A 24,631-nucleotide genomic window follows, 5' to 3' on the forward strand; every position below is an offset into this window, starting at 1 on the left:
CTGAATTAATACCAATCGTTAATACGCCGCATCTATATGATGGATCTCACCGGTCAATCACCTACGCCCCAGAATTGGAATTTCCCCGCGGGGCCTTGCTCAATGCTACTCCACATCTATTGCCACTCTACCGGCAGCCTACTGTACTGGGATCAACCGCTGCTGCGGAGTACTGCCAAATTTGGCCATCAGTTGTTGGCGGCAGACGAGTTGTACACCGAACGCGTTGAAGGAAAAGGTATATAAGTTCAAAATCGAGGCGAGATGTTAACATTTCAAAGTTGTGTGAATTTCTCATTTCTCAAACAACACAATGAACAGACTGGTTTCGCCGCAGTGTGTCTCAAGTGCCCTACCTTTCAGGCGCGAAAGTGCGCAGGGAAAATAGGCAAGCGGCTTGTTGCAACCGACGCACCTATCACTCGCAAGGACAAACAAGAAGGCGATATTTCCTCTGTGTTCTCAACATTCTCTGGCAGGAAGAGCGCACCACTGCCCGATCGTTTCCGTGATTTGAAGCGAAACTTGACAGTTGGGTTTGAAGAGGAGATTCAAAAATCCTGGGATGACCTGGTCGAGACGCTCAAAGTCCGCACTGAAGAAGTCGCCACCAAGCGAGAGGCTGTATGTTGATCGCATCTTTTAATGAGAGCATACTAATAAGACTAGATTATTCCCCAACTGAACTTCTCCGATATTCAAGCAGGCAATGTGTCGCCGGCAAACATTGAGGCCATTCGTCGCACCGGTGTTGCCGTGATCAGAGGAGTTGTACCGAAGGGTCTCACTGAAGATCTCCTTGCTGATGTTCGTCAATACTTCGACGGGCACTCTTTCAAGGGCTTCCCGTCTGATGCGGAAAAGAAGGTAGTAGCTCTTGTCCAATCCTCGTTGAACTTATAATGACTTGGTTAAGGTTATCTACGAATCATACTGGAGTCCTTCTCAAGTGAAAGCGAGATCGCATCCCAACATGCTCGCCACACAATCATGGATGAATCAACTTTATCGTGCCGATGCAGACCAGAAGAGTAAGACATACCGCAATCCAAGAGCCGCCATAATGAACTGACGCAACCTAGTTGATCTCTCGGTGCCACTCACCTACTGTGACCGTGTGCAAATCCGCCCACCTGGTGATAAACACTTCGGCCTCCCGCCTCACGTCGATGGTGGAGGTGTGGAGAGATGGGAAGATCCTTCTTATAACCATGTCTACCGCAAGATCTTCCAAGGAAAAGTATGTATATTCCATATTATTTTACCAGCAGAGAGTTAATATCATACAGTGGCGGGAGTATAATCCATGGGATCTCACTGGCCGCCTTGATGCCAACATGAACATGTACGAGGCACCAGGAGGTTGCTCTGTCTTCCGGGCCTTCCAGAGCTGGCTCGGACTCTCTCGCCATGGGCCCCAAGAAGGTAAGTTGTTTATTATATAACGCTAGTCCTACGCTAATTCCGTGCTACTCCAGGGACACTTGTCGTTCATCCCATCCTGCAGCCCACCACTGCCTACTGGATGCTTCGGCCCTTCTTCAAGCCCACTCGCAAGGGTTCCTTGGATGGATGGAAATTCTCCCTCGACGATGAAGAAGGCGAGGTTTATCTGAATGGTGCCAACCCGGGAACTGCCCAGGAACATACCCCTGACCACCATCCCCATCTTAACCTGGGTGAAACCATGATTCCCTATCCTACTGTTGAGCCAGGCGACACCGGTATGGCTATTGTTGATCGAATAAAGCGACCTGTGCTAATGTTTATGTTATAGTCTTCTGGAGCGCTGATACAATCCACGGTACGGAGACTGTGAACGCAGGAAAGAACGATGCTTGTGTGTTCTATATTCCATCAGTCCCATTAACTCCTAACAACGCGGTAAGATCCTCTTTCAACCGATGCATATTCGGAAGTTATACTAACATCAAATAGCAATACGTCGCTCAGCAACGCGATGCCTTCTTGAGGGGCGTACCCCGCCAGACTTCCCCGGTGGTCTTGGCGAGTCTCAGTACTCTGACAGAGCACAAGTTGGAGACATCCAGTCTGAGGCTGGCAGGGTTGCTATGGGTCTGGATCCTGTCAAATCCAATGGTAAGAACGACAAGCTTGTGCAAGAGATCAACAAGATTCTGGGCCACTAAACGCGTATAAATTGGTGTTGTGTCTGTATGTGGCATAAATGTCTTTCATTCAATCTTTTCATATGTTTCATGAAGTTTGATCTGTTCAGTGGATCTCAATTAGGATGCTGCGGCCACGAGTACCTTTCAAGTGCCGTAATAAAATCAATATTTGCTATCTTGTTTCTAGTTATGCTTCCCTGCAGCGTGACGAGGCTGTTAGGTATCATTGACGTTCCATTTGGCAATAATCATCCCTAAAAAGTCAGATAGGCTGACCACGATCTAATAATTTGCCCGGCATAGAATCTTGGAAGGCACCCCAAATATACCTCCACATTGTAGTTTGGACCACAAGTACATGAAACGACCTCCTTCGGATGATGCGTAGTGCTGTGCTTGTTGGGAAGCGCATAGATATTATCAACGTTATCGGTGTCTTCCCTCATTATGGTAGAAGCCTAAAAAAAAGAGGGCGCCATAATCTTCTGAAGCAATTGAAGGGTCGTTCTGATCAGGTGCTAGTATCGTATCGTAATGCTAGAGCTCTTCTGTCCAATTTTGCCCCGATTTACTATAAAAAACTGGTGAAGGTTAAATTTCTGCAAGGCCCACTTACCGCTAATGTGTTAGGGGATCTCAACTCCATGTTTCTCTCACCATTTTCCTGGGCATCTATAGGGTGATCGTATTCGTGTCTCGTTTAACCCGTTTAAGGAATGTGGACAGAGCGGGCGGGATACCTAAATAGGTATAGTACCGACGATCTATGCTCAGCACGTAACCTTATAAAAGTTCACTCAGTCAATTCCACGTCCGAGCACCCTAGCGTATTCGTATTGTCTCTGCGACACAATATCCATCAATTCTTTTCACAAGATTCCCCTACTGTTCCGATATAGTGGATTTTTACCGACTTGATTTGAAGCTGAGTCTATCATTCGGGGATTTGAGGGCAGCGGGTCCCAAGCGACTACAAAGTTGTCCTCTGTTTTATTGAGGACGGTATTGTAAGGAGCGAATACGACTCCTTGGTGTTCCTGCAAGTTGGGCCAAAATGCATCCAACAACCCCAAAACCGGTCCGGGCGAGACGAACACATTGCAAGTCACGCCTGGGCTGCGCCAGCTGTAAGCGACGTCGTATCAAAGTAAGTCGTCCTTCCCTGCCGCCCCCCACATTTTGACACTTTTGACACACGGTCTTGAAGTCTCTGGGTTGTCTCAATACCTGTGTATTCATGCCTATGGTTCCAAGGTTCCCTTCGCTGGGGAAGCAACCTGGTGTCTGGTCCCGGGCATGACAGCGCTAATAGTTTATAGTGCGATGAGAGACGGCCTATATGTTCCAATTGTGTCCACCACAAGATCGATTGTACGTTTGCCACCGAAGTTGTTGCAGAACCTACTTCGCTTTCGGAAAGAGCCACTGAGCAGCGACGAGCACGCCGATCCCGAACTCACCAAAACTCGACCTACAAGTGGAAGCATACCTTCGTCTCGCCCAATAATAGCGATGAGACACGATCATCAACGGATTCGACTGGCACGAAATACGACGCTTCAACAGTTCCTCCTACAACAATCTCGTTGGCCGACCTGCAACTGTTCCATTACTTCATCACAACAACTTATCAGGCCATGGCCGTCGAAGGCGGGCAGGATCTTTGGCAAGTGGACCTTGTTCAATGGGGCTTTGAGTTCCCATCGATTTTGCATCTGGTGCTAGCCCTGGCAGCTCTTCATGCTGCCTACGAAAAGCCAGAGTTACGAGATCAATTCGTGCAGCAAGCAAATGATCACTTTACCTTCGGCATCCGATCCGTGACAGGGATTCTGTCCCAGCTGAATGACGAAAACTGCCAGAAAATATATATGTCAGCCTCACTAATTTGCTTGATATATTTTGGCCGTGGGCCATGTCCCGGGGAATATCTCATTTTTAGCACAAGCGGTCCGTCCGAGTGGCTTATTCTCATGCGCGGAGTCAAATTTATCATGGCAAACTACCGCGACAAAGTCTTTACTGGAACACTTGAACCAAAAGGCGGGTCCGACGAACCGGATTTTGCGATGACGCCTGAGATGTGCTCCGAATCATCTGAGCATACAATGTATACAGAAGCCGTCCAACGGCTTGTCGAACAGGAGGAGAAGGACGAGTCTGACCGCGCCATGTATATATCTGCCATCAAGGACCTCCTTGGGATTATACGTGAGGTCTATCGAAAGGTTTCGGCCGGGAAGACAGGACTTCATTTGATGCACTTGTTGATCGGGTGGCTATATCGGCAACCTGAGGAGTTTGTAAGCATTATGGAGCAACAGGAACCGCACGCACTTATCATTGTCGCGTCTTGGGGCGTTCTTTTGAAATACATGGAGTCCTCATGGCTCATGAAAGGCTGGTCTAAACATGTCGTATTGGGGGGTTTCTGCAACTCTTCGTCCAGATCTTCAGCCGTGGATTGAATTCCCCCTTCGGAAAGTGCAGCATGTTGGATAAAAAATTGTACTCTATGTATGAAGAATTAAATATATCTGTGTACATATATGGATATGTATTTCATCATTGATCCTCTGAGAAAGACAACATTAGGTCAAGTGATGGATCCTAAGATATATTGCCAAAACCTACTGTACTCGACCCATACATTTAGTCATGTTCAATTCAGGGAAGAAAGGATTTGCAGTGGGCTCGGGAGTTCAGTCATTCCATAAAGGTGACTACCACATGCAGATTTGATGACCGTAACCTAGCGCCTTTGTTCCAAGATGAGCAGGGAATTCTTCTAGGCAACCATACGGCTGGCTATCCGTAAACGGAAAACCTACCGCCAGACTTATGAGAATACCTCAAACGCCAACCTTGCATTTCAATTTGGAAGTCGAAGACCCATGCCTATATTATAGGATTCGAAGACTACGTCATCTGTATGGAGTATGTTGTGCGTCTCGAAGAAGTTAATTTTAGACACTGGAACGAGGCTACCTAATTAAAATTGTGTTGTAAGCCTTCGAATATCGCATTGATATACGGAGTAGTGGTTCCTTGTTAATCTCGCCGATTGATGTAATGTGGAGCAGATGTAGTCGCCCAACCAGGGAAATTGGAAACACGAATACGATCAGGGAATCTTATGGGTATTTAAAGGATCCTCCGATGCCAGTTTATGGTTTCGTCTACTTCGACAAGGACCGAAAATTCCAATCTATTTAAACACATATTCAGGATGCGATTTTTATCCGTTTTGCCCGTCTCGCTACTGGTATATAGTGTGGCGGCGGCCGGTTCGCAATGCAAATGTGTAAGGCGCTCGCCTTCGAACTGAAATTAAACACCACTGATGCAATCTTAGGCTCCTTCAGATCCCTGTTGGCCCTCAGACGCTGACTGGTCAGCCTTGAACGAGACCGTCTCCGGTCGTCTGATTAAGACGATTCCTCCCGGATCCGTCTGCTATCAATCAGGGCCGAATTATAATCCATCTGCCTGTGAATACCTGCTCAAAAATTGGTCTAACTTCGAGTATCACTCATCCAATCCGGTGACGGTCTCAGATCCCCTATGGTCGAATAACACCTGCACTCCAATCTACCCCAATGGTACCAGTGTCTCGGGGGATCCAAGTGCGGGTGCTAAGGGATGCTCTCTGGGATATTTGTCTCCCTATGTTGTGAATGCAACCACGGCACAGCAGGTCCAGGCTACTTTGAAGTTTGCGAAGGAGCACAACGTGAGACTCAATATCAAGAACACTGGACATAATCCGGAGAAGAGGTGAGATTACTAGACATTTGTTATGAGTGAGAAGATTATCTGGCTAATAACCTCCCAGTTCTGCCGCTGGAAGTTTGTCGTATGTGGTACTACCCTGCACAGATGAGAGAATGCATAGCTCACAAAAATTAGCATTTGGACACACCACATGAAACAGTTCAAAATCCATCAGGCCTTCAAACCTTCAAACTGCAGCTCCGCCAACAGTCACATGGCAGCGACTGTCGGCGCTGGGATTCAAGATGGTGAACTCCTTGGCCTGCTAGCCAAGCGCAATTTGACGGCTGTTGCAGGAACAAGCATGGTAAGAGCATGCGCAATTCTCTTTCAAAGTTCCACGTGCACTAACAGTGCACCAGGATGTTGGCGTTGCTGGATGGGCAACCGGAGGTGGTCACGGTGTCCTGACTGGAGTCTACGGCATGGGCGCCGATAATATCATTCAGGCCACCGTCGTCACACCCAATGGTGACCTTGTGACAGCCAACGAATGCCAAAACAAAGACCTCTTCTGGGCGATCCGGGGTGGTGGTGGCGGGACATTTGGTGTTATTCTGAGCCTTACAGTCAACACCTATCCGATGCCATCGCTTTCGACCGCTACGGTGTCCATGACCGCTCGTAATGGAACGTCCGCCCAGACATGGTGGAGGGCTATTGCAGGCATCCACAAGGAAATGGTCAAGCTTCAGAATGCAGGTGTGATGGGCTATTACACTGCTGGTGGATCGCCTTACAGCTTCCAGTACACGATGTTCCAGCTCAATACGACTAACACTACCTCAATTGACCGCCTAATCAGCCCGCTCATGATCCACGTCCAAAAACACAATGACAGCGTTGATTCTTCATCATTCTCTTCGTGGTTGCCAGTTTGGTATGCCATCGAGAAGATTATGCCGTCAGGTGGGGATGCTGGTCTCAACTATGGGGCCCGTGCAACCCGGCTGATTCCTCGCAAGGCCATTGAGGATACAGACTCCCTTGCGGAGACCCTCGAAATTATTGGAGAAAGGAATGAAGCCTTCGCGGTAAGTTTAAGTTCCACCTTATTACTACCCGTGAAGTAGATGCTAAAACGGCTTTCGGCTTAATAGGATGGAGTCTCCAATCCCTCCCTTTCTGGCACTATGACGATTAGTCACAGGCCAGTCGACAGCTCGTTGAACCCAGCTTGGCGGGATGCCGCTGTTCATTTGATTAGCAGTGTACAATGGAATGACCTCCTGCCTGCTTCTGCTGCTGAAAAGGCTATTGCGGAGGTGACGAATACTACAGGATACGCCATGCGACAGCTCGCCCCAGACTCTGGGGTGTACTACAATGAGGTACGACCCTTCCCTCCATATGGTTGCAACTTATACACGTATTGACAGTTAACTGAAGGCCAACCCTTGGGAACCCAACTGGCAGTGGGCATTCTGGGGACCAAACTATCCCCGGATTCTTTCGATCAAGCAAAAGTATGACCCGGATAACCTCTTGTGGTGCCACCACTGTGTGGGAAGTGAGTCGTTTGTGCAGCAGAACAATGGCTCTCTATGTGCTGTCTTTTGAATTGCCGCGGCATAGGCGCAGGCCATGGCGGATCCCAGAGGCATGATAAGAGACTGGAAACCATTCCCGGATGGTAAGATGCTCTACCTTCATCGACGTGCCTGAATAGCTCACAAAGCTACAGGATCTACCGAGAGAATGGGCCTGGAGTAGCTGTTTAAGCCTTGTAAGCTTAGCGAACCACTTGTTCCACAGAAGATATATCTTTTAGTGGACACAGAGAGGGAGAGGAAGGGCGAGGAAGAAATAATCGTGTTGAGATAAATGTTATGGCTGCCTGGGATTCTCCGAGCGACTTACCCAGGTAGTTCACGATGATTTGGTGATTGTCAGTCTTGGAACCTTAGGTTGACTGGCCTTCTTTTCCTACACAATAAACTCTCCTTCCCCGGTCCTCCTAGTAGACCCTGCAATCTCATCAGATTTTCCTCAGCCCCGGGCCACGGATACCATACTATGCAGACAATAGTAGGGGCTGCGTCTTTATCTCTCACTTGGAATTCAACCTTCGTACATATCGCACCGTTCCTCCACCTTCGAGCTGACTGGCTCATATCGGCCTGTGCAACTCTCTCTCATCGTCGTCACCGAACCACAGATTCCTGCCTCAACGTTCCCATCCAGATAAACCCAATTCCTACGATTCACTATGTGCGTTGTTGCCTCGTGGTTGACTTTTCATCTGACTATTTCGGACCATGGTTCCATGTCCTCAGCTCGTCGATCTTGAGAGATCTCATCACTGGCATAATGCAGATCAGTTTTCGATTTCGCCCTCTGGTGCTCATGTGTATTCAATTGGCGTTTGATAATTGGTGCATTATCTAGTGAGAGAGACATCTCTCTATTGAGTTTCGCAAAGGAGCAAGAAAAAGGGATGCCGAGTTACTTGGTTACCCACTCTGTTTTACAATGTGTGTGTCTATGTTCTCATTGTGCATGGGACATGCGGTTATCAAATGCTGGATGATGTGACTATAGTTAAGCTGACATTTCGAAACTACACATTATAATGTAGGTTGTTGTTCGCTCGTGGTACGTGTCTCAACACGTTGGCGAACAGTGCCAACCCAACTAGGAGATATCAGCATCAAGGGCAAAAGAGGAGTTCCACATCTTCTATTTTCCTTATGACCAATTATTTTGAAAGAATGGAACTGATCGTGGGAAGATTCAATTCCCCCTTTCGCAGACAGTTGGCTGCAGGCCCATGAAAATATGCCAAGATACCTATCGCCCATGGGGATGACAGCCTTGGAATGGAGCTGCAGCTGACGTCAGTACAACAATAGTCCGATTTAAATGTTATGCAGCTCTGACAATCCGTGTCTCATATAGCTGCCCTCGAGGTGGATTGTGCGCAGTCGCAAATGAACCAACCTGTTGAACCTAATGCAGCCCCAGATGCACATTGCATTGCAGACACATCCAAGCAAGCTCGGTCGGGTCGACTGAATAAACCCCAATTGATTCGACTACGATTGATTATCGCATCAATGGTACAATGGAAATCCAATAACAAACATCGCTCAATCCAGACCGACCTACTCTCTTGGAACGGCCCTTCAGTGGGCTCCTTTGTACGATAGCGCGCCCGATCGAGACGGAGAAATGAACTCATAGTGGGCCCGAGAGAGCGATGAAGTGTTCACAATGACACAATGGATATAGAACTATCCATTTTTGGTTGGTTAACGAACAAATTGGACGACAAAAAAAGAGCGGAGATCACAGTGCAAGGGATGGGCGCTAATAGCACCGCGTATACAGCGCCAGTCTGATGAACAAACACCCCCCCTTGAGTGAGTGGCATGGGAAGGTTGACAAATTGACTGAGATCGGACCTATCTTGCTGCAAGGCTGGTTCCTTAGATCACCGTCTACCTGCATATGGAGTACATATTCGCGCTTTCGAACGAGCAGTCTCACAACGAGGCGATCATTGCAGATCAGGGGTCTAGCGATCCGCGATAGTGGGCCCGGTTGATCGCCAATCAAGGCACTCAGCCGCAAGAATGTCCAACAAATATTTGTTTAGGATATGCTATGATGTGTCCAGGAGTCGGGTCTGAATATGGGAGCTGTCTTATTTAAAGCGGAGATGTCCTCAATTCGTAATTGTACCTTTGCATGAGTAGTGTCGCCTTTCCATTGGCATCTCTCGACCATGTTGTTCTCTCACCACAGTGTTCTGGTTCCGTCCGTCATCTCGCTGCTTCTGACAGGAAGCGTACTGGCGGATGACGCAAGAACAAGAGCACGCGATGCTCTCAATACCCTCCAGGGCTGGTATAACCCCCAAAGTGGCATTTGGGATACCTGTGGCTGGTGGGATGGTGCGAGCTGCATGAATACAATAGCAGATTTAGCTGCCCTTGATCCATCAGTGATGGATACAGCGAGATATGTCTTCAATAACACATTCAACGTGGGGCCGGTGTCCAATCCGCATCCCGGGCCTGAGCAAAAGACCGTTTATACTCGTGACAACCAGGCATCGACTCCTGTCAATGCCAGCTTGTGGCTTGATCAAGCTTATGACGATGATGCCTGGTGGGCCCTCGCATGGATTGGCGCATACGATGTCACCAAGGAGGGGACGTACTTAGAATTAGCTGAGGGAATTTTTGAGAGCTTGGTATGTATAGGTCATGTCTATGTGGATTTGAACGTTTGCTAATCCTTTCTAGGTGAACGCGTGGGGCACGAACTGTGGTGGAGGTGGCCTTCCTTGGAATCCGACGAGCAGATACGTCAATTCGATTACGAACGAGCTGTTTCTTTCAGTCGCAGCACACCTCGCAAACCGAGTCCCCGAGAGAAAACAATACTATGTCAGCTGGGCTCAGAAGGAGTGGGACTGGTTCGCGGCCCAAGCCTTCATAGGTGAAAATGGTACCATCAACGATGGCCTTTTAGACAACTGCCAGAACAATGGGGCTACTGTGTGAGCATTTCCTTCTCCGAGTACCTCTTCTTGACTAACCTTGACCAGGTGGTCTTACAATCAAGGAGTTGTCCTCGGTGGACTGGTCGAATTGAACAAAGCGGCACCCAATGACGCATACCTGCCCGCGGCCAACAAGATTGCAAAAGCAGCCATTGCGACATTGGCTGACTCGAACAAGGTTATCCATGAATTCTGCGAGCCGCAATGCCTTCCAGATGGCACACAATTCAAAGGCATTTTCATTCGCAATCTACGAATGCTGCACAAAGCATCTCCGCATGATCTTTACCGGAATGTGATAAACAGCTGCGCGAACAGCATCTGGAATAATGATCGCAATGAAAAGGGACAGTTCGGTGTCAACTGGGCTGGTCCTATCATGGCAGTGGTTGATGCATCGACGCATAGCTCGGCCTTTGATGCGCTGGTCGCAGCAGTTGCTGTATCGGGTAGCTAACTGTGGCCCAGGGCCATTTCATATTTTCTTTCGGCCTTTAATGTTCACTGGGTTTCAGCAGATTTCATGTATATATATTATTTGTTCTGCATATATATCAAATGTCAGCCCAGCATTCACGGTTCAGTGACATTCGTCTCTTATTCAGTATGACTCTGCTCGCTTCGTCCAGACAGGCTGTCGGGCGGCCTGAGGCCTGTTGTAGCCAGACCGAATAAGGGATGGGAATTAATTCCAAGCTTCCCAGTGTTGCGCCCTGCTTGTCCTGCGCCCACAACGTCAACACTATACAACTGTCCCCTTCGTCGTTCACAATACCCTCTGGAACAGGCAAAGCTCTTTGGGAGCCAAGGTTGTTGACTAAATTAGAAAAATTAGAGTGGGTGGATTCTGGGTTGGAGCCATGGAACTGTGCCCAATGAACCAAACGGATACATACTATATTTTCCGAATTGATACCCATTGATGAATAGCTGACATCGGTAATTGTTGCCTCAACTATTTTCCTTGGTACTATTGTGGAGTGAGTTGTTGAAAACAACGCTCGAACATCCCATCCGGGGATGTTCAGCCGGAAGGATGCAGCATAAAATCCGACACCTGCGTGCGATAAGCCATCTGTGACCGGGTTCGACAATTCCCATGTCGAGGTCGGCGGGCTGCGATAATGGTATCCTTGTCTCTCGGCATACATGGCACTTCATTGAGAGGACCACGGGCAAGATCCTGATACTGCTCTCCTCCAACGCTACCGGTCAACTTATATCGGATTGTGTGTGGCCCAAAATATGTAATTCAAAATACCTCGAAGGAATTTGGTTGCATCAGTGCCAGGAGCCTCCTCATCTTGGCCCATGTGATCAATCAGGACTGAGATAGCATAGAGGCTTCCTTGCGACAGGAAAAATGACAGCGACATGTTGTGGACAACTGTGGAGTTGGCACTCCACCCATGCCGACCCAAGGAATGTGTCGTTCAACCAGACAGAATGTCCGAATCCCGCGCCACCAGATACATTCAACCAGACATTGGATTCGCGGCGATTCGCGTTACAATGACTACGGTATAGTAAAGACCCTGCGTGGTATCCGTAGTCCATGGAGTACAGACTACTCGGAGTATCCAGCTGCCGAGGACTGTGTGTTGAGTTCAGTTACGCAGGGTGTCCAAGCTGAGTCGTCGTACGACGCCTGGATCCCGGGGAGAGAATCAATGAACTTCCGTTCGAGGTTGGACAAATCGGGAATGTCCAACTTGGGAGGGTTGTATCTGACAGTCCCTCGCAGGTTCCCATTGGACGCTGTTGAAGTGTGTAGCACTTCTCCATTAAAGTTGATACCTTCGGCCTCGTAGCTGAAGTGGAGATAACCTCGATTTCCGTCGTGGCATTCACCTGTCAGTCGTAGCTGATTGTTTATCAGATCGGCTGTGCGGATAAGATATCCGGCCTTTACAATTACCACGTCCTTCGATGCTGACGAGTAGTTTCCAATCGGACCTAATACCGGCAACTCCGCCACCCAGTAGTTGTATACGTCATTCCGCCAGAACAGGTAGACCTGGAGATCTTCTACCCGAACGATTCGTCGGGCTGGTGTAACATGCCACTTCACAATCCAGGCAGATGCGTGTTGTTTTATTTCGATGTCGTCTCCTTCGATGATAGTTGGCTTTCCAAGATGACTAGGCATACCAAACTCGTGTGTTTCCCCGGCGCCTCCGTAGAGAATTAATACACGGGTGGATCCTGGTTGGCGCGCCCATGTGAATATCTCTGCGGAGTAGATCAAATTGATGCCGCCGACATCATAACCTGTGACGTGGAATTTGAAATCACGTCCATTCAACGTCAGATGGCCTCCCAGCTGAGGGATCTTGATGGCCCCCATGCTTGTTGGTAATATGAGCGTGTACTGAGTGTTGTCGATGGACGTGAAGTCCGCATGTCTTGATAAGATAGAATTTTGTCGATGTCCCATTCCCAAGGAGAGCAGTCACAGCTATCGAGGGTGCGCCGTAGGTGCCATTCGCTTCGAGATGAGGAGTTGCTGTCAGATAGGCAGGAGAAGCTTAGAGGAAGTTAGCCTGAGGTTTCTGTTCACTATATTTTCCCCGCCATATCGCCCTTTCTTCTGTTATCGCTGCACCATAGTCGTATGATGTGTGCCCGCCCATATACCCAAGGTTACCACAGTTGGTGCCTCCGAAAGTCTGGGCAGAATTCGAAAATAAGTGTTGCAGTATGCAAGGAAGAAGCTTTATGGACTCACCATGTAAATGTTGAAGATCTTGACGCCAAAGCTGTAGTTGTTCTTGTACACAACTGTGACAGCTTCTTCGTTTACTAACTGGTCGCACATGTCCTGAACCCCCTCCCCTAGGATAATTTTGGTTCCTTCTTTGTTTACTAATGGGACCATCCCCCGGCAGACCCCCCTGGAACTCAGCAATAGCGAAGGGAGTCGTTGGACTTTGCAGTTCGTTCGTCCTTGCCAATCATATGGGAAGCTATAAGTAGGCCGAACACTAGGATTTGCGCCTAAGGGGGCGAATGAGTTCCAGCTTGGCGCGCTGCATCGAAGAATTCATCCAACCTCCATATTCCGTCCGTGATAACATGCCCGGGGTTGCCTTCAGCAAGGCTCCAGTCCACGTAGAATGATACGCCGGTAAATCCCATGCCCTTGATCTTTTGGAATACGTCGAGCCGAAGACCTGGGACTGGAAGGCGGAATGGGTGGAATTCTCCTGAAAAGATCATCAACCGCTCTCCGCGTACTATGATGGAATGCTGGTCCCATGTCAACTAGGTACCCGTAGTGCGTTAGCAAAATGATACTGCGAGGGGGTGATGCACTCACTAGATCCTGTAGCCCGTTGTTTTCGGGTTTATTATGAGTTTTGCTAGAGGCTAACACCAAATTTGCAACTGCGGAAAGCAGGGTAAATAATCTTGAGGTCTTGACCAACATCTTTCAGAGGTGGTGGTTGGAGCCACTATATGAACTATGGGCGAAATTATTACTGATGCTCACCGCGCGAGGCAATCGAGGGTAACAACAACACAAATGCAAATTCAGAAATGCAGCATTTTCTCTACTTTAATTCATTTCCCGCATGGACAAAACCGACTCTGCAAACCCCTAGCAACAAGCCGGTCGCTACCTTTGATCCCATTGAAGGAAGATCTCGTGAATTAACCGGCGCACCGGAAAACTACGACCTGTCGATCATTTCAGCAGCGATAAACGAGACAAAACGAAGTACAAAACGTCTTCCGCTTTATATTACTGACACCACCGGAAAATCAGGTTAAATCACCTCGGTTGCTTACCCCAGATTTTGCTGCAAATTACATCATGGCGACCTCATTCCGCCGTCGTCATCGCCATCCTATATCTTCTTTCGAGCCACTCGAGATGGAGTTCCTCTTCGACACTCTCCGGCAAATACCAATTCACAATTTCAAAATCAAACAATGGGAACACATATCAAGCCGATCGTCCTGCACGCCGCCCACGCCACGGGCCCGAACCCAGTCAAGATCGCCATGGCGCTCGAGGCGCTCCACGTCCCATTCGAAGTGAGGCAGTGGGAGTTTGGCAAAGATCCCCAGAAGGGTGTGAAGGGGGCAGAGTTCGCCAAGATCAACGAGAACGGCCGCGTCCCTGCCATCGAGGATCCCAACACTGGTGTCGTCGCGTGGGAATCCGGGGCATGCATGAATTACGTTCGTCGTGTGTACGACACAGCTAACATAATCGGTCCGACGGGTGAATCGGCGCAAGATCTGGTTGATTTTGAAAAGTGGGAGTATTTCTTGTTATCGTCGCTTGGTCCCATGACTGGACAGACAAATTGGTTTAGGTTGGTTGTGTAAATTTGGAAGAAATTCACAGATGATGCTTACTATTTATTTCTAGACACTTCGTCCCGCAGAAGAATGAGAATGCGCTCCAGCGATTCACGGAGCAGACTTATCGCTGCTATGATGTTCTCGAGGGACAATTGAAAAAGACTGGTGGTGAGAGTATCCTGCCCGGTCGTGTCAGTGCCGTTGACTATCATTTCGAGCCTTGGTTGCGTTTGTACTCTTTCGCTGGACTTTCGCTCGAGAAATATCCTTTGATCAAGAAGTGGCTTGATCTTATGTCGACACGGGAGGAAATCCAGCAGGCGTACATCAAGGTTCAAGGTCAAAGTTGAACAGTGTGAATTGAGATTGAATTGTGGGTTGGCTTAAACCGTGACTGGGATCAGTTAGCCGTTTGGGAATATATAACGAACCAGAGGAAGAATGAAACAGCATATATAAAGTAAATATCATGATGTATATCATTTGTTTCGCTTGCTACATATCCCGTCACAAATCCAAAATATCAAAATTCGATTTACCAATAGCTCTCTATCTTTACTTCCCAGTCACCAAAGCCTTCGGGACATTGATGAGATACAGCAGATATGCCTTTCCATCGTGCGATTTTCTTGGCATCCTGCCTCCACGCACATTGACCTGCATAGCCTGGTGAACAAGCTTAGGCTCGGGCATCTCCTTGTCCCGCTGCGTCCTCCACTTCACAAAGTCCTCCTCTGTCGAGTCATTCTTGATGTGCTTGTTTTTGTTACCCTGCTCTTCAACCGTAACATACGGCAATGGGCATCGCGCCGTGTACTCATTGGAAGGAGGATAATCATGTCCTGTGTATAATCTTGTTTCCGGTGGGAAAGTAAGGAGACGTTTCATCGAGCGGAAAAGGGCCCGCGCGTCGCCACCTGGGAAGTCACATCGACCACTGCCAACATCTGGATTGAACATACTGTCTCCCGTGAATACGTTGTTCCCTAGTTTGTAGCCTCCATGGTCCGGTGTATGTCCTGGAAGATGGAGGGCGATGCTGGTCACGTCACCAATGTTGAATACCTCATCAGGCTGGAAGAGATGGTCGAAGGCGTTGTCGATTTCCTGTCTAGGGATTGAATATTTGTTGGCGAAGTGACTTTGGACGACCCTGACGTTCTCGCCAATGCAGATCGGTGCATGAGGCTCCCCGCGGGACCAGAGGGCTTGTTGGATATAGTAGGCCGCTGAGAGGTGGTCTCCGTGTGCATGTGTCTCCAGCAGAAAGGTGACTCTATATCCATTCTTTAGGACACATTCGATGAGTTCGTCCGCAGATTCGGTGGTGATGAGGAAGTTCGCGGCATCATAATTCAAGACTGGGTCGATGATGGCCGCCTCTTTTCTCTCAGGACAGGCGACAACATACTGCCAAGAACAAGTCTTGGGCTCGAAGAATGGGTGGACTTTCGGTTCCATTCCGTTGGCCAAGCCGAGGATCACTTGAAGGAATCGCTGTCAAGTCTGAAGGAAATTAAGTTGTGTTTCGTAGGGTGTATTGAGCTTGGCTGGTTGGAATTACGTATATATACAATCATCAGTGCCACCCAAGGTAGCTCGCATACAGCTGGTTACTCTAGTTTGAATATAGTCTTCGACTGTAGATTATTCAGTGACTACCTACTTAGGTAAGTGACTAACTACATAATTGAAGAGGATGTGACTCAACACCCCCCCATGTATTAGGTGGGACCTGTCAAGTGGCTATACAGAGCCCAAAGGCTCAGCCACGACTTTGTCAAAGAACTTCCACGAGAAAGACCGGTTTGTTTTGGGTGTAGACCTATAAGGACCTCAACAACCTGGTAATGTTGACGTCTTTATGTATAGGTGATGCACGGCCCTTCGCCTACACGATCTCATGGGCTACGGAGAGACCGTGGTCGAGAGGGATGGAGAGAGGAAGAAGGAAGAAGAGAAGAGGAGGAAAGACGAGAGGAGTCCTTTTATACCCTCAAACACACGTACTTTCCTAAATTGAGCACCTTCCTTGCACCTTCCTCGCACTTCCTCGCACCTTCCCTGGGCAACAGACCGGACATCACCTGGGCACAACCTTGAAAACTTCGAGGCGACTTACCTAGGTACCCTTGGTACCTTTATATGGAGCTAGAAAGGAATTACGCGATGACTAAATTGCATAGGTTAACGGTAAGGACAGTCAAATATGAATTCGTTGTTCTAATCTAACTACCACATGAAATTACCTTCTGAAAATAGACCAGCGAACATGAATGGTCGTGGTCACCAAGGAATCGAATCTTCGTGTGGCAGATGACTGTCCTCAACTTTCTTTCTAGCACATTGAAATCAAATGTCTTTCGTAAATCTGTCGGTTTATTGCTAGCCATCAACCCATTGTTTTGTCAAGCAACCGACCTTGCAGTCGCGGACTTTTCAAACATACAAAGACATCCCAAATAAGAGAGGTTGTCCGTAGGTATGGTTGCAGATTGTTTCTTTGCGGGGCCCCGGGGATTGTGATCGATTAGAACCCGAACTCAATCGGCGAGTGTTCCCCGATAGAAGCGTCGCTGACAGACCATTGATCGATTTGGCTCTGGTCACTTGGAACGTCCCAGCGAGCAGTCTGAAGATCAAGGGTGTGAGCAGCTTGGTTGAATCGGCACTGCCAGCTCTTCACAGCCTTGCATCCGGGCTTCTGGCATAGGTGGCCCATGTAGCATTTGATAGATCGGCATGCCCCAGCCCGAGTGCACGGGTGTTGGAGAAGCATGTATCGCAGAACGTCGATGATCACGTTAGAGACATCGCTGTGATCGTAGGTGCAGCTCATGTCACCGCATTCTCCCGACAGATGGTAGCTATTGCAGACTTTGTGTTCCTTGGCTCGAGCGTGGTACTCGTCGAAGGCTTCTGGTGACGGGTGAGGATAGTATGGGTCGATACGGTCCCCATCTTTATTGACTGGGATGAATTCTTCCGTTTTGATGCTTGGCGACGGGAGCATTGATCTAAGGAAATCCTCTGAGCGACCGACAACGGTAGGGGAAGACCACAATTGTTTAGGTGAATCACTTGCGCTTGAGTGTTTAGATGACGGGTGATGATTCAAGGACTGGTTCGGCATAACATGTTGTTTATTGCAACCATTGCCGAACTTGCAGATACCCTAAGTCGATGTCAGTCAACAGCTTACTCACCGTAGAATTGTGTGACCGGGAATCAATACCTTTTGGAAGTGCTTGCAGATTGGCTTGGTAGTATTTCCACCATTTGTACCGTTTGAGCCATTGGTAACGTGGTGTGCACCGTTTCCACCGTTGAATTTGGCCACAGTCGGAGACGCGGCCGGGCCCGTGGGCGGCTTGCTGTTAAGTAAAGGAGTAGACATGAACACCGAAGGCAATTCTCTGATAGGGAGATCCAGTGCCTCGAATTCACGATGGAAACCAGCAGCTTTGATGAGGGTGATACGGTCACTTCTGCCTCTATAGGGCGTCAGCAGGGAGCCGTATCCAGTGTCGTGGCAGCCGGCAAAATAGATATGTCGGCATTGGTTGAGATCCACGAAGAGACGGAACATTTCTTGATTTCGCAGCACATATCAGTACAATAACAAGTCTATTCATGCCAAATTGCTCATTACCTCTGATCTTGAAATCACTGCCTTCCTTCTTCTCTGCAGCGTCGACATAATCAAATAGCTCTTGGGCACGGGTAAATGACGAAGTAAATGGCGACATAGATCGAGCCTCGTGGCCCATAAGTCCAGCTCGTGCTAGCGCCTTGGACAAACCGAGAACATTTGCATAGACACGAACCATGATCCGGCACTGTTCTGCCTGCATTCCCATCGTCGAATGCATAAGCTCTTTGATAGAGTCGCTCAGCTCGCGGGCTGCATTAATGCCACCTTCGCTGCCATGCTTCAGGAAATGCTCTTTGAACTAAAGAGGTATGTTAGGCGATCGATTGGATGTCAAGGAAGGCAAGACAGTCTCACCAGATATCCGTCTCCGTCCACAAGGACAAGGACGAAGGGATTACGATCCTGGTTGATTGTAAGTTTTCTCACTCTCGTAGTTTCTGTAAGCCAGTCGACTCGTACCTGGCCTCTAGCCTGTCTTTTGTATTTCTCTCTACCTTCTTTAACCTCTTCATAGTCACTTTTGAGCGAGCTGTAGTCGTCCAACAGACTCTTGAACTGGGTGAGCAGGTCCTGAAGATTGTCATGTTGCTTTTGTTGCTCTCGCGATAAGGACATTAGATGCCCATTCAAGGAATCTATATCAGAATCCCGCAGCATCTTGTCGGAGGTACCGGGACGGCATGTGCCAGTCCCATAAGCCAAGTTGATTCAACGCAAGCTGCCAGCATTCGATTGAGATTTGGAAGAAGAAATCAAATTTCCAATCTGTGAGGGAGTGATGGAGAGCTATGGTGGGGAAATTTGTTTGTCTGTTTGGCTTGGGCGGTCAATGGCCGTTAGGCATCAGGTGATCCATAATTAGCGGATGATACGACGCGCTGTTGTATCACGTGTTGGGCTCCATAAAAACTACAAAAGAGGATTAGCGTTAACGCGACCCATTCGTTCTTCTGGTCTCGCTTTCATCGCGCACATCTACAGCACTCACCATTGCCAATCACTATTTTAAGGGGTTCAAGGGTTGAGACCTTGGTAGAGTTTCAAATACAGACCAAGACACTGTCCTGTGACCCAAAACGTTGTATATGCTTTCATATATAACAAATACAACGAATAAAAGCTGAAGAGCGACTCCACTTAGTTACGTGTGGACTAGATGTGCCGACTATTTCCCATCATATCACGGTGATTCGTCGTCTGTCTTAAGGGACCCTAGACTCCTAACGTTGAGAGTCCTTAGCGGTTGATCACCCGTCTAAACTAGCGCTGGCGAGTATGGCTATGGCCAATAGTGTCCCAAAGGATGTTTCATAGGGTCGTGTTCCGAAACAGGAGTCACGACCAGGTTCCCTTGTGGCAGCCCAAATTTTCTGAAGCAGAATGCTTCCAAGATCTCCATAGATTGTGTTACATGTGCCGCTGTACATGGGGTCGCTCCTGTACGTCAAACCAAACACTTGAGCATAGGTACCTGTCATGTGACCCCTGGTGACCTCTTGGAGACCAACCTAGACAAACCCCGGGGTCTTAGGCTTACATCTCATTAGTTTGCTCTCTCTCCTTTGCTCTTTCTACTTCATTCTCTTTTTCTTTCCTTTCCATTTTTGAATGAGGTCCAAAGCCATTCCCGAGTTCTCTGATCATGACGGTTCCATGCCATATCCGGGACTCAGCTTCCCAGCTCTTCTATCAGGACCATCAATCTCCCCCATACCAAGCCCTCCTAACTATCACTGAGCTCCCGCATCCAGCCCGTTCCATTATAGGAGCGTTCCTCATAGATGCGCAGGATCCCCAGGAAGCAGCCCGCTACTTTTTGCGGGAGACCGCAATTGGTGGGACCTCCCAATCCGCCCCAACAAAAACGATTACGGAATTCCTCTCGGACTGGAAATATTTGATCAACCTGTAAGTGCAACATAAAACTACCCACAGCGAGTCTCCCTTACTTTTTTCTAACTTGCGAGCCCGTAGTTCGGCCTATTGTGGCAACAAACCTGTCCGCTGAGACCAAGCGGCTGGTATATGAAAGAGACGGCGGGCGCTGTTGCCTCACACAAAAACATTTCAAGTCTCTAGAGGATTCTGATCTGCGATTTGTACACATCGTCCCACCTCGGGTGCTGATGAATCCAGATCTAGTCGAAGGAATAGGTATGTTCTTTCCATGTCATATGGTCTTTGCTGACACCAGCGCGCAAGGGTCGACTGTATGAAATGTTTTGCGCCTTTTTGTCCAAGGACTCTATAGGATCTATCCAGTCGGTCCTCTCCTTGACCTCGCGGCCGATGGAGAGACCTGATAATCTCTGGCTGACATCGGTCTCCGCATGCGAGCTTGTAGAGGCCGGCGATGTTTACCTTGAAATTCGGCGCCGGGACGATCAGAATTCAGCTCACAGAGGGAGTGTAGGTCGCAATCCAGCCACTTTTACAAGTACACGCTGACTGAGGTGCAAGTATTACATCAACACCAACCTGTACAGATACCGAACCCGGGGTGAAATGCTCATTGATTTATCAGACAGGATTATGCTGCTTGAAGATAAGACTACTGCTCACACCCCAATTACTCACAAAGATCTCTTTGCGCTTCATGCCCCGTTTCCAAATCACTGGCATGGATGGAGTCCCGGAGGCAGATGATAGAACAGCGGGATCGTCCTGGTAATGTTGAACCTCCTTTTCCTGAATCATCTCTAATACCTCCAAGGTGCACAAAGCATTCGGTTGCCGTTGTTACCCATGCTATTATTTCGCACTATTGGACAAGTGTGGACCACTTTGCCATATTTTGTTCGATCCAAAGCCTATGAAAAGCTCCGGTCGCTTGGTTTCTACATTTATGGACCGACTCTTTCCCCAAGTGTCCAACGGCTGCCTTTTGGGCTGTATTTACGGAAGGGACAGCCGCATGAGGCAGGTCGATATCGAGCGGAGGCACATACCCTTGACATGGTGGAGGAATTCACTGAAATACCCGCGCCGCGGGCCCTCGATGTCTTGAAAACCTCTGATGCTTCGTACCTGCTCATGACCCAAGTTCCAGGTCGTCCAATCGGCCACTTTCTCAATATTATGACGGATCAGCAAATGGAAAACGCCGTAACCGACCTTAAACGCTATATCTCCCAACTGCGAGCGATCCCCAACCAAGTCAGCAAGTTTCAAATCTGTAACTCACAAGGTGGCGGGATACTGGACTGGCGCATCCCCGACAACCAGAGAGAGGAACTACTCTTCGAAACAGAGGCCGACTTTCACAGCTATCTGACTAGAGTGACGACGGATGATACTCGAAGACTCGCGGCCAAGTCTCATGCCGTTCCCCACGCGATCGTCTTTACGCATGGTGATCTAAATCCTAGGAACATCCTCGCTGAGAATGGAAAGATCACTGGCATTGTCGATTGGGAGAATGCGGGCTTTTTCCCTGAGTACTGGGAGTATTGTAAGATGCATTACACGGTTCGCAGCTTGATTCGGTGGCTGGCTGATGTGGTGGATCAAGTATTCGAGGGCTACCGGGACGAGCTGCATGTGGAGAACATGCTATCCGATTTAACAGGGCCTTTCTAAGTGCTTAAACACATGCCCTAAGCTCACACTGATGCAAGTAACTACGACACGGGAGCAGACTGAAGGGAGCTTGCCCAGTAGACCTGCTGTCTATTCCTATGCGAAGGATCGCCGTGGGGTCACCCGTTGAATTTCAAGCTGGCATATGCCTCCCATCTCTTAAAGCGGAGACAGAAATGCAGACACATGGAGGTGTTCCATTGGTAGCTTAGTCTAGACATGTATGTGTTTCAGTCTCCAGTGCGTTTTTACATAGTAACCGTACCTATACCTTGACTTGTGTCTGCTAAATTTAGAATTTAGTTGTATTGACTTTGATACTATCTTTGAAACATCCATTGTATTCTGCTAAATAGACCAAGTGCATGGCCAAGATTAAGGCGGAGCGGGAAGCATCCGCAGACCCACAAAATCCTCCACAACGCGCAAAATGAGCCCATAGCACAAACTCCTATAGATGGCTGATGCATGCACAGAATCCGCACCATATGGCTACTGGGTTGAAACAAGCGTTGTAGTTAACGGGCGCAGAACCCTGAATGTAGGTCAATCCAGGGATTGCAGGTCAAGTAGTAGGTTGCAGACTCAAATATCGCTGGCCTTGAAGTTATGTCCAGCCAGGGATTGGTGGGCAAGCAGCAGGCTGATCTCTATAGCGCTTACCCGCATGATCTCATGCCTCTTGTGTTGCCTGAGATACGTAAACTCCCGAGGTCGTCGCTCATGACGCTGTGCCCAAATTTGCATCATAGGTGAAGTAATCATGGGATGTCGGTACGCTACGTATGCCGATAACAATGTCCATGAAATTTAGCCGATGCATATACTGAGTACACGTCCAGGTGCGAGACCCAGCTGGTCAAGATCTTTCCTGACCAGTCTGTTGAATGGATTTTGTTGGTCATCGGATAGTTCGATCGTGAGATGGGAGACTTCTGTACTGCATATGGTTCTTAATCAACTTTCGTTGACTTTCAATCTCTTGCTTTCCTCGGGATTCCATTTGAGATCTTCCATTTCATGAAGACAAACTTGAATCGGAGGAATAAGTATCCATATCACAGACTTCCACAGATGGCAGAGCATTTCCGTGACGCTTAGCCGCAACGTCCCATGCCTGTTGTGCTTTCTTCGATACGTAGAACTGTGAGGTGACCGCCCATGTTACTTTTCCCAGGGTTGCAACGTATATGAAATAATAATGGGCAGTCGGCACGCTGCTTAAACTGAGATCTATCTCCATGGACTGTAGTCGAGGCATATGTTGAGCAGCACGTCCAGCAGCGAGACTCAACTCATCGAGATCTTTGCTCTTGAGTGCAGTTCGTAGGTCTTCGTCCGTTAGATCGGCAGTGTGATCCCGTGAGGCGGAATTCCTCGAGTACATTATGGTAAGTTTGATAAGGTTTGGCCAGAATGGGGTGATATTGGCATCTACCGGCCAGAACAAATCAGGGCCGATCGTGGTTTCCGATAAGTCAACAACTTCCAGCTGCTGAGTCATTTGGCATAAAGCAAGGGAGCGAGAGTTTGGGCCTGGGGTTGAGTGCGGTGAATAGTCTTCGCCATATGGTTGTCTTGGCTCGTATCTCAGTCGTAAGTGTCGCAGGGAAGAAGGCCAACGAGCAGCAACTCTAGGGAAATCTATTCGCGGTGTTAGAACGTTATTTTGGACTAATGAAAGTGCATGGGAGACGTTTCTATGACTTACCACCAAGACTATCACCCATTTCGGTACCATTCCTGACTTTGTCGCGAAGTGTGGCGGTGACGGTTTGCAGTCGTGGAAGATGGATAACCATCTCAGATACAGCTCCAGGTGCGATGTTGCGGAAGTTCTCACAGCCCATCACGTCTAATGAAGTAATGCACTTGACGTCAGGAAGAGCAATCTTTCCCATCAGCTGTAGATAGGAATCCTGATACCGGCGCTGTAACAGCTCCTCCTCTGGGAAAGCACGACCTCGTTCAAATCTGGTACGCCGTATAGTCCAGTCCGGCTCGGCTTGCCAATCACTTGGGGACCTGACGTAGATCTGCAGTAACATGTAGCGGTCGTATTCGGGCCATGAGCTCAGAATTTCAAAGAGAGATGTAATGGCTCGCGTGAAAGCGTTGTTATTGCTGTCACGGTCATCTTGGTTTTCATACTGGCCGCGGGCGGCAATACTATATTTCGGAATAACGACCTTGAAATGTAGACTTCGGAGGTGGAAACGTCGACCGGTGGAGTTGGATACAGGAAACATCTGGCGGAAGTCTTCGAGGTCCGCCGAACTGATATGCAGATCGGCGAAGGTGAATCTCTCAGCGGCCACCTGCCATTGCCGGCAGACACAAGCGCATGAGGCTAGGTGGCCTGTCTGGTAGGAAAATATCTCCTGAAGAGTTTCCAGCGGTAATGAATCAGCCATGGCGAATGAAGTGAAAGTTGATTGGAGCCGGTGCCTGAGCCGTGAGGCGATTGGGGAAGATGTGGAGAACGCTAAACCCATTTTGGTATGCAGTATGCTGTGACAACCCCACTGCCTAGGTCCTAGGTTACCAAGGTAGGTATCGAACTCCATTCGTATGTGCGCATGTGAACGAAAGGATCATCAACCTTGGAAAGATCGTCAAGGAAGTGGTTGCACAACCTTCAATTCGTGACACCTCGGTCTCACACCC

General features: G+C 48.6%; 12 protein-coding genes across 12 annotated transcripts; 7 read left to right on the forward strand and 5 right to left on the reverse strand.

Moving 5' to 3' along the window:
* Nucleotides 1–264: 264 nt before the first annotated feature.
* Nucleotides 265–2,150, forward strand: N7519_006127 (DUF1479 domain-containing protein; the record flags this gene model as incomplete). Its single annotated transcript, XM_057292903.1, has 8 exons — nt 265–624; nt 670–867; nt 917–1,031; nt 1,083–1,240; nt 1,290–1,425; nt 1,479–1,724; nt 1,778–1,840; nt 1,939–2,150. The coding sequence occupies 8 exons, from the start codon at nt 265–267 to the stop codon at nt 2,148–2,150; spliced, it is 1,488 nt and encodes a 495-aa protein (XP_057147714.1).
* A 1,036-nt stretch (nt 2,151–3,186) lies between these two features.
* N7519_006128 (Zn(II)2Cys6 transcription factor domain-containing protein) lies at nt 3,187–4,600 on the forward strand (the record flags this gene model as incomplete). Its single annotated transcript, XM_057292904.1, has 2 exons — nt 3,187–3,279; nt 3,452–4,600. 2 exons carry the CDS (start codon nt 3,187–3,189, stop codon nt 4,598–4,600), a joined length of 1,242 nt encoding a protein of 413 aa, XP_057147715.1.
* Nucleotides 4,601–5,361: 761 nt separating this feature from the next.
* N7519_006129 (FAD-binding oxidoreductase) lies at nt 5,362–7,466 on the forward strand (the record flags this gene model as incomplete). The annotated part of the gene is made up of 7 exons (XM_057292905.1): nt 5,362–5,436; nt 5,488–5,909; nt 5,968–5,988; nt 6,042–6,213; nt 6,269–6,940; nt 7,007–7,237; nt 7,296–7,466. 7 exons carry the CDS (start codon nt 5,362–5,364, stop codon nt 7,464–7,466), a joined length of 1,764 nt encoding a protein of 587 aa, XP_057147716.1.
* A 2,167-nt stretch (nt 7,467–9,633) lies between these two features.
* N7519_006130 (putative glycosyl hydrolase) lies at nt 9,634–10,873 on the forward strand (the record flags this gene model as incomplete). The annotated part of the gene is made up of 3 exons (XM_057292906.1): nt 9,634–10,104; nt 10,157–10,413; nt 10,462–10,873. 3 exons carry the CDS (start codon nt 9,634–9,636, stop codon nt 10,871–10,873), a joined length of 1,140 nt encoding a protein of 379 aa, XP_057147717.1.
* Nucleotides 10,874–11,440: 567 nt separating this feature from the next.
* Nucleotides 11,441–11,792, reverse strand: N7519_006131 (uncharacterized protein; the record flags this gene model as incomplete). The annotated part of the gene is made up of 2 exons (XM_057292907.1): nt 11,441–11,613; nt 11,678–11,792. The coding sequence occupies 2 exons, from the start codon at nt 11,790–11,792 to the stop codon at nt 11,441–11,443; spliced, it is 288 nt and encodes a 95-aa protein (XP_057147718.1).
* Nucleotides 11,793–11,983: 191 nt separating this feature from the next.
* On the reverse strand, nt 11,984–13,846 carry N7519_006132 (uncharacterized protein; the record flags this gene model as incomplete). Its single annotated transcript, XM_057292908.1, is given in 6 exon segments — nt 11,984–12,787; nt 12,807–12,943; nt 12,977–13,085; nt 13,145–13,445; nt 13,469–13,680; nt 13,736–13,846. 6 exon segments carry the CDS (start codon nt 13,844–13,846, stop codon nt 11,984–11,986), a joined length of 1,674 nt encoding a protein of 557 aa, XP_057147719.1.
* A 506-nt stretch (nt 13,847–14,352) lies between these two features.
* On the forward strand, nt 14,353–15,080 carry N7519_006133 (glutathione S-transferase family protein; the record flags this gene model as incomplete). The annotated part of the gene is made up of 2 exons (XM_057292909.1): nt 14,353–14,741; nt 14,798–15,080. The coding sequence occupies 2 exons, from the start codon at nt 14,353–14,355 to the stop codon at nt 15,078–15,080; spliced, it is 672 nt and encodes a 223-aa protein (XP_057147720.1).
* A 205-nt stretch (nt 15,081–15,285) lies between these two features.
* N7519_006134 (MBL fold metallo-hydrolase) lies at nt 15,286–16,191 on the reverse strand (the record flags this gene model as incomplete). The annotated part of the gene is made up of 1 exon (XM_057292910.1): nt 15,286–16,191. The coding sequence occupies one exon, from the start codon at nt 16,189–16,191 to the stop codon at nt 15,286–15,288; it is 906 nt and encodes a 301-aa protein (XP_057147721.1).
* A 1,069-nt stretch (nt 16,192–17,260) lies between these two features.
* Nucleotides 17,261–19,042, reverse strand: N7519_006135 (uncharacterized protein; the record flags this gene model as incomplete). Its single annotated transcript, XM_057292911.1, has 4 exons — nt 17,261–17,905; nt 17,966–18,321; nt 18,383–18,683; nt 18,740–19,042. The coding sequence occupies 4 exons, from the start codon at nt 19,040–19,042 to the stop codon at nt 17,261–17,263; spliced, it is 1,605 nt and encodes a 534-aa protein (XP_057147722.1).
* A 985-nt stretch (nt 19,043–20,027) lies between these two features.
* N7519_006136 (uncharacterized protein) lies at nt 20,028–20,297 on the forward strand (the record flags this gene model as incomplete). Its single annotated transcript, XM_057292912.1, has 1 exon — nt 20,028–20,297. The coding sequence occupies one exon, from the start codon at nt 20,028–20,030 to the stop codon at nt 20,295–20,297; it is 270 nt and encodes an 89-aa protein (XP_057147723.1).
* A 1,043-nt stretch (nt 20,298–21,340) lies between these two features.
* On the forward strand, nt 21,341–21,964 carry N7519_006137 (uncharacterized protein; the record flags this gene model as incomplete). The annotated part of the gene is made up of 1 exon (XM_057292913.1): nt 21,341–21,964. One exon carries the CDS (start codon nt 21,341–21,343, stop codon nt 21,962–21,964), a length of 624 nt encoding a protein of 207 aa, XP_057147724.1.
* A 1,018-nt stretch (nt 21,965–22,982) lies between these two features.
* On the reverse strand, nt 22,983–24,378 carry N7519_006138 (uncharacterized protein; the record flags this gene model as incomplete). Its single annotated transcript, XM_057292914.1, has 2 exons — nt 22,983–23,608; nt 23,676–24,378. 2 exons carry the CDS (start codon nt 24,376–24,378, stop codon nt 22,983–22,985), a joined length of 1,329 nt encoding a protein of 442 aa, XP_057147725.1.
* Nucleotides 24,379–24,631: the final 253 nt, after the last annotated feature.

The sequence above is a fragment of the Penicillium mononematosum genome, assembly GCF_028829835.1.
Source record: "Penicillium mononematosum strain IBT 11891 chromosome Unknown utg000003l:1.0-8172316.0:1.0-8177699.0, whole genome shotgun sequence".
In the NCBI taxonomy this organism is placed as follows: Eukaryota; Fungi; Ascomycota; class Eurotiomycetes; order Eurotiales; family Aspergillaceae; genus Penicillium; species Penicillium mononematosum.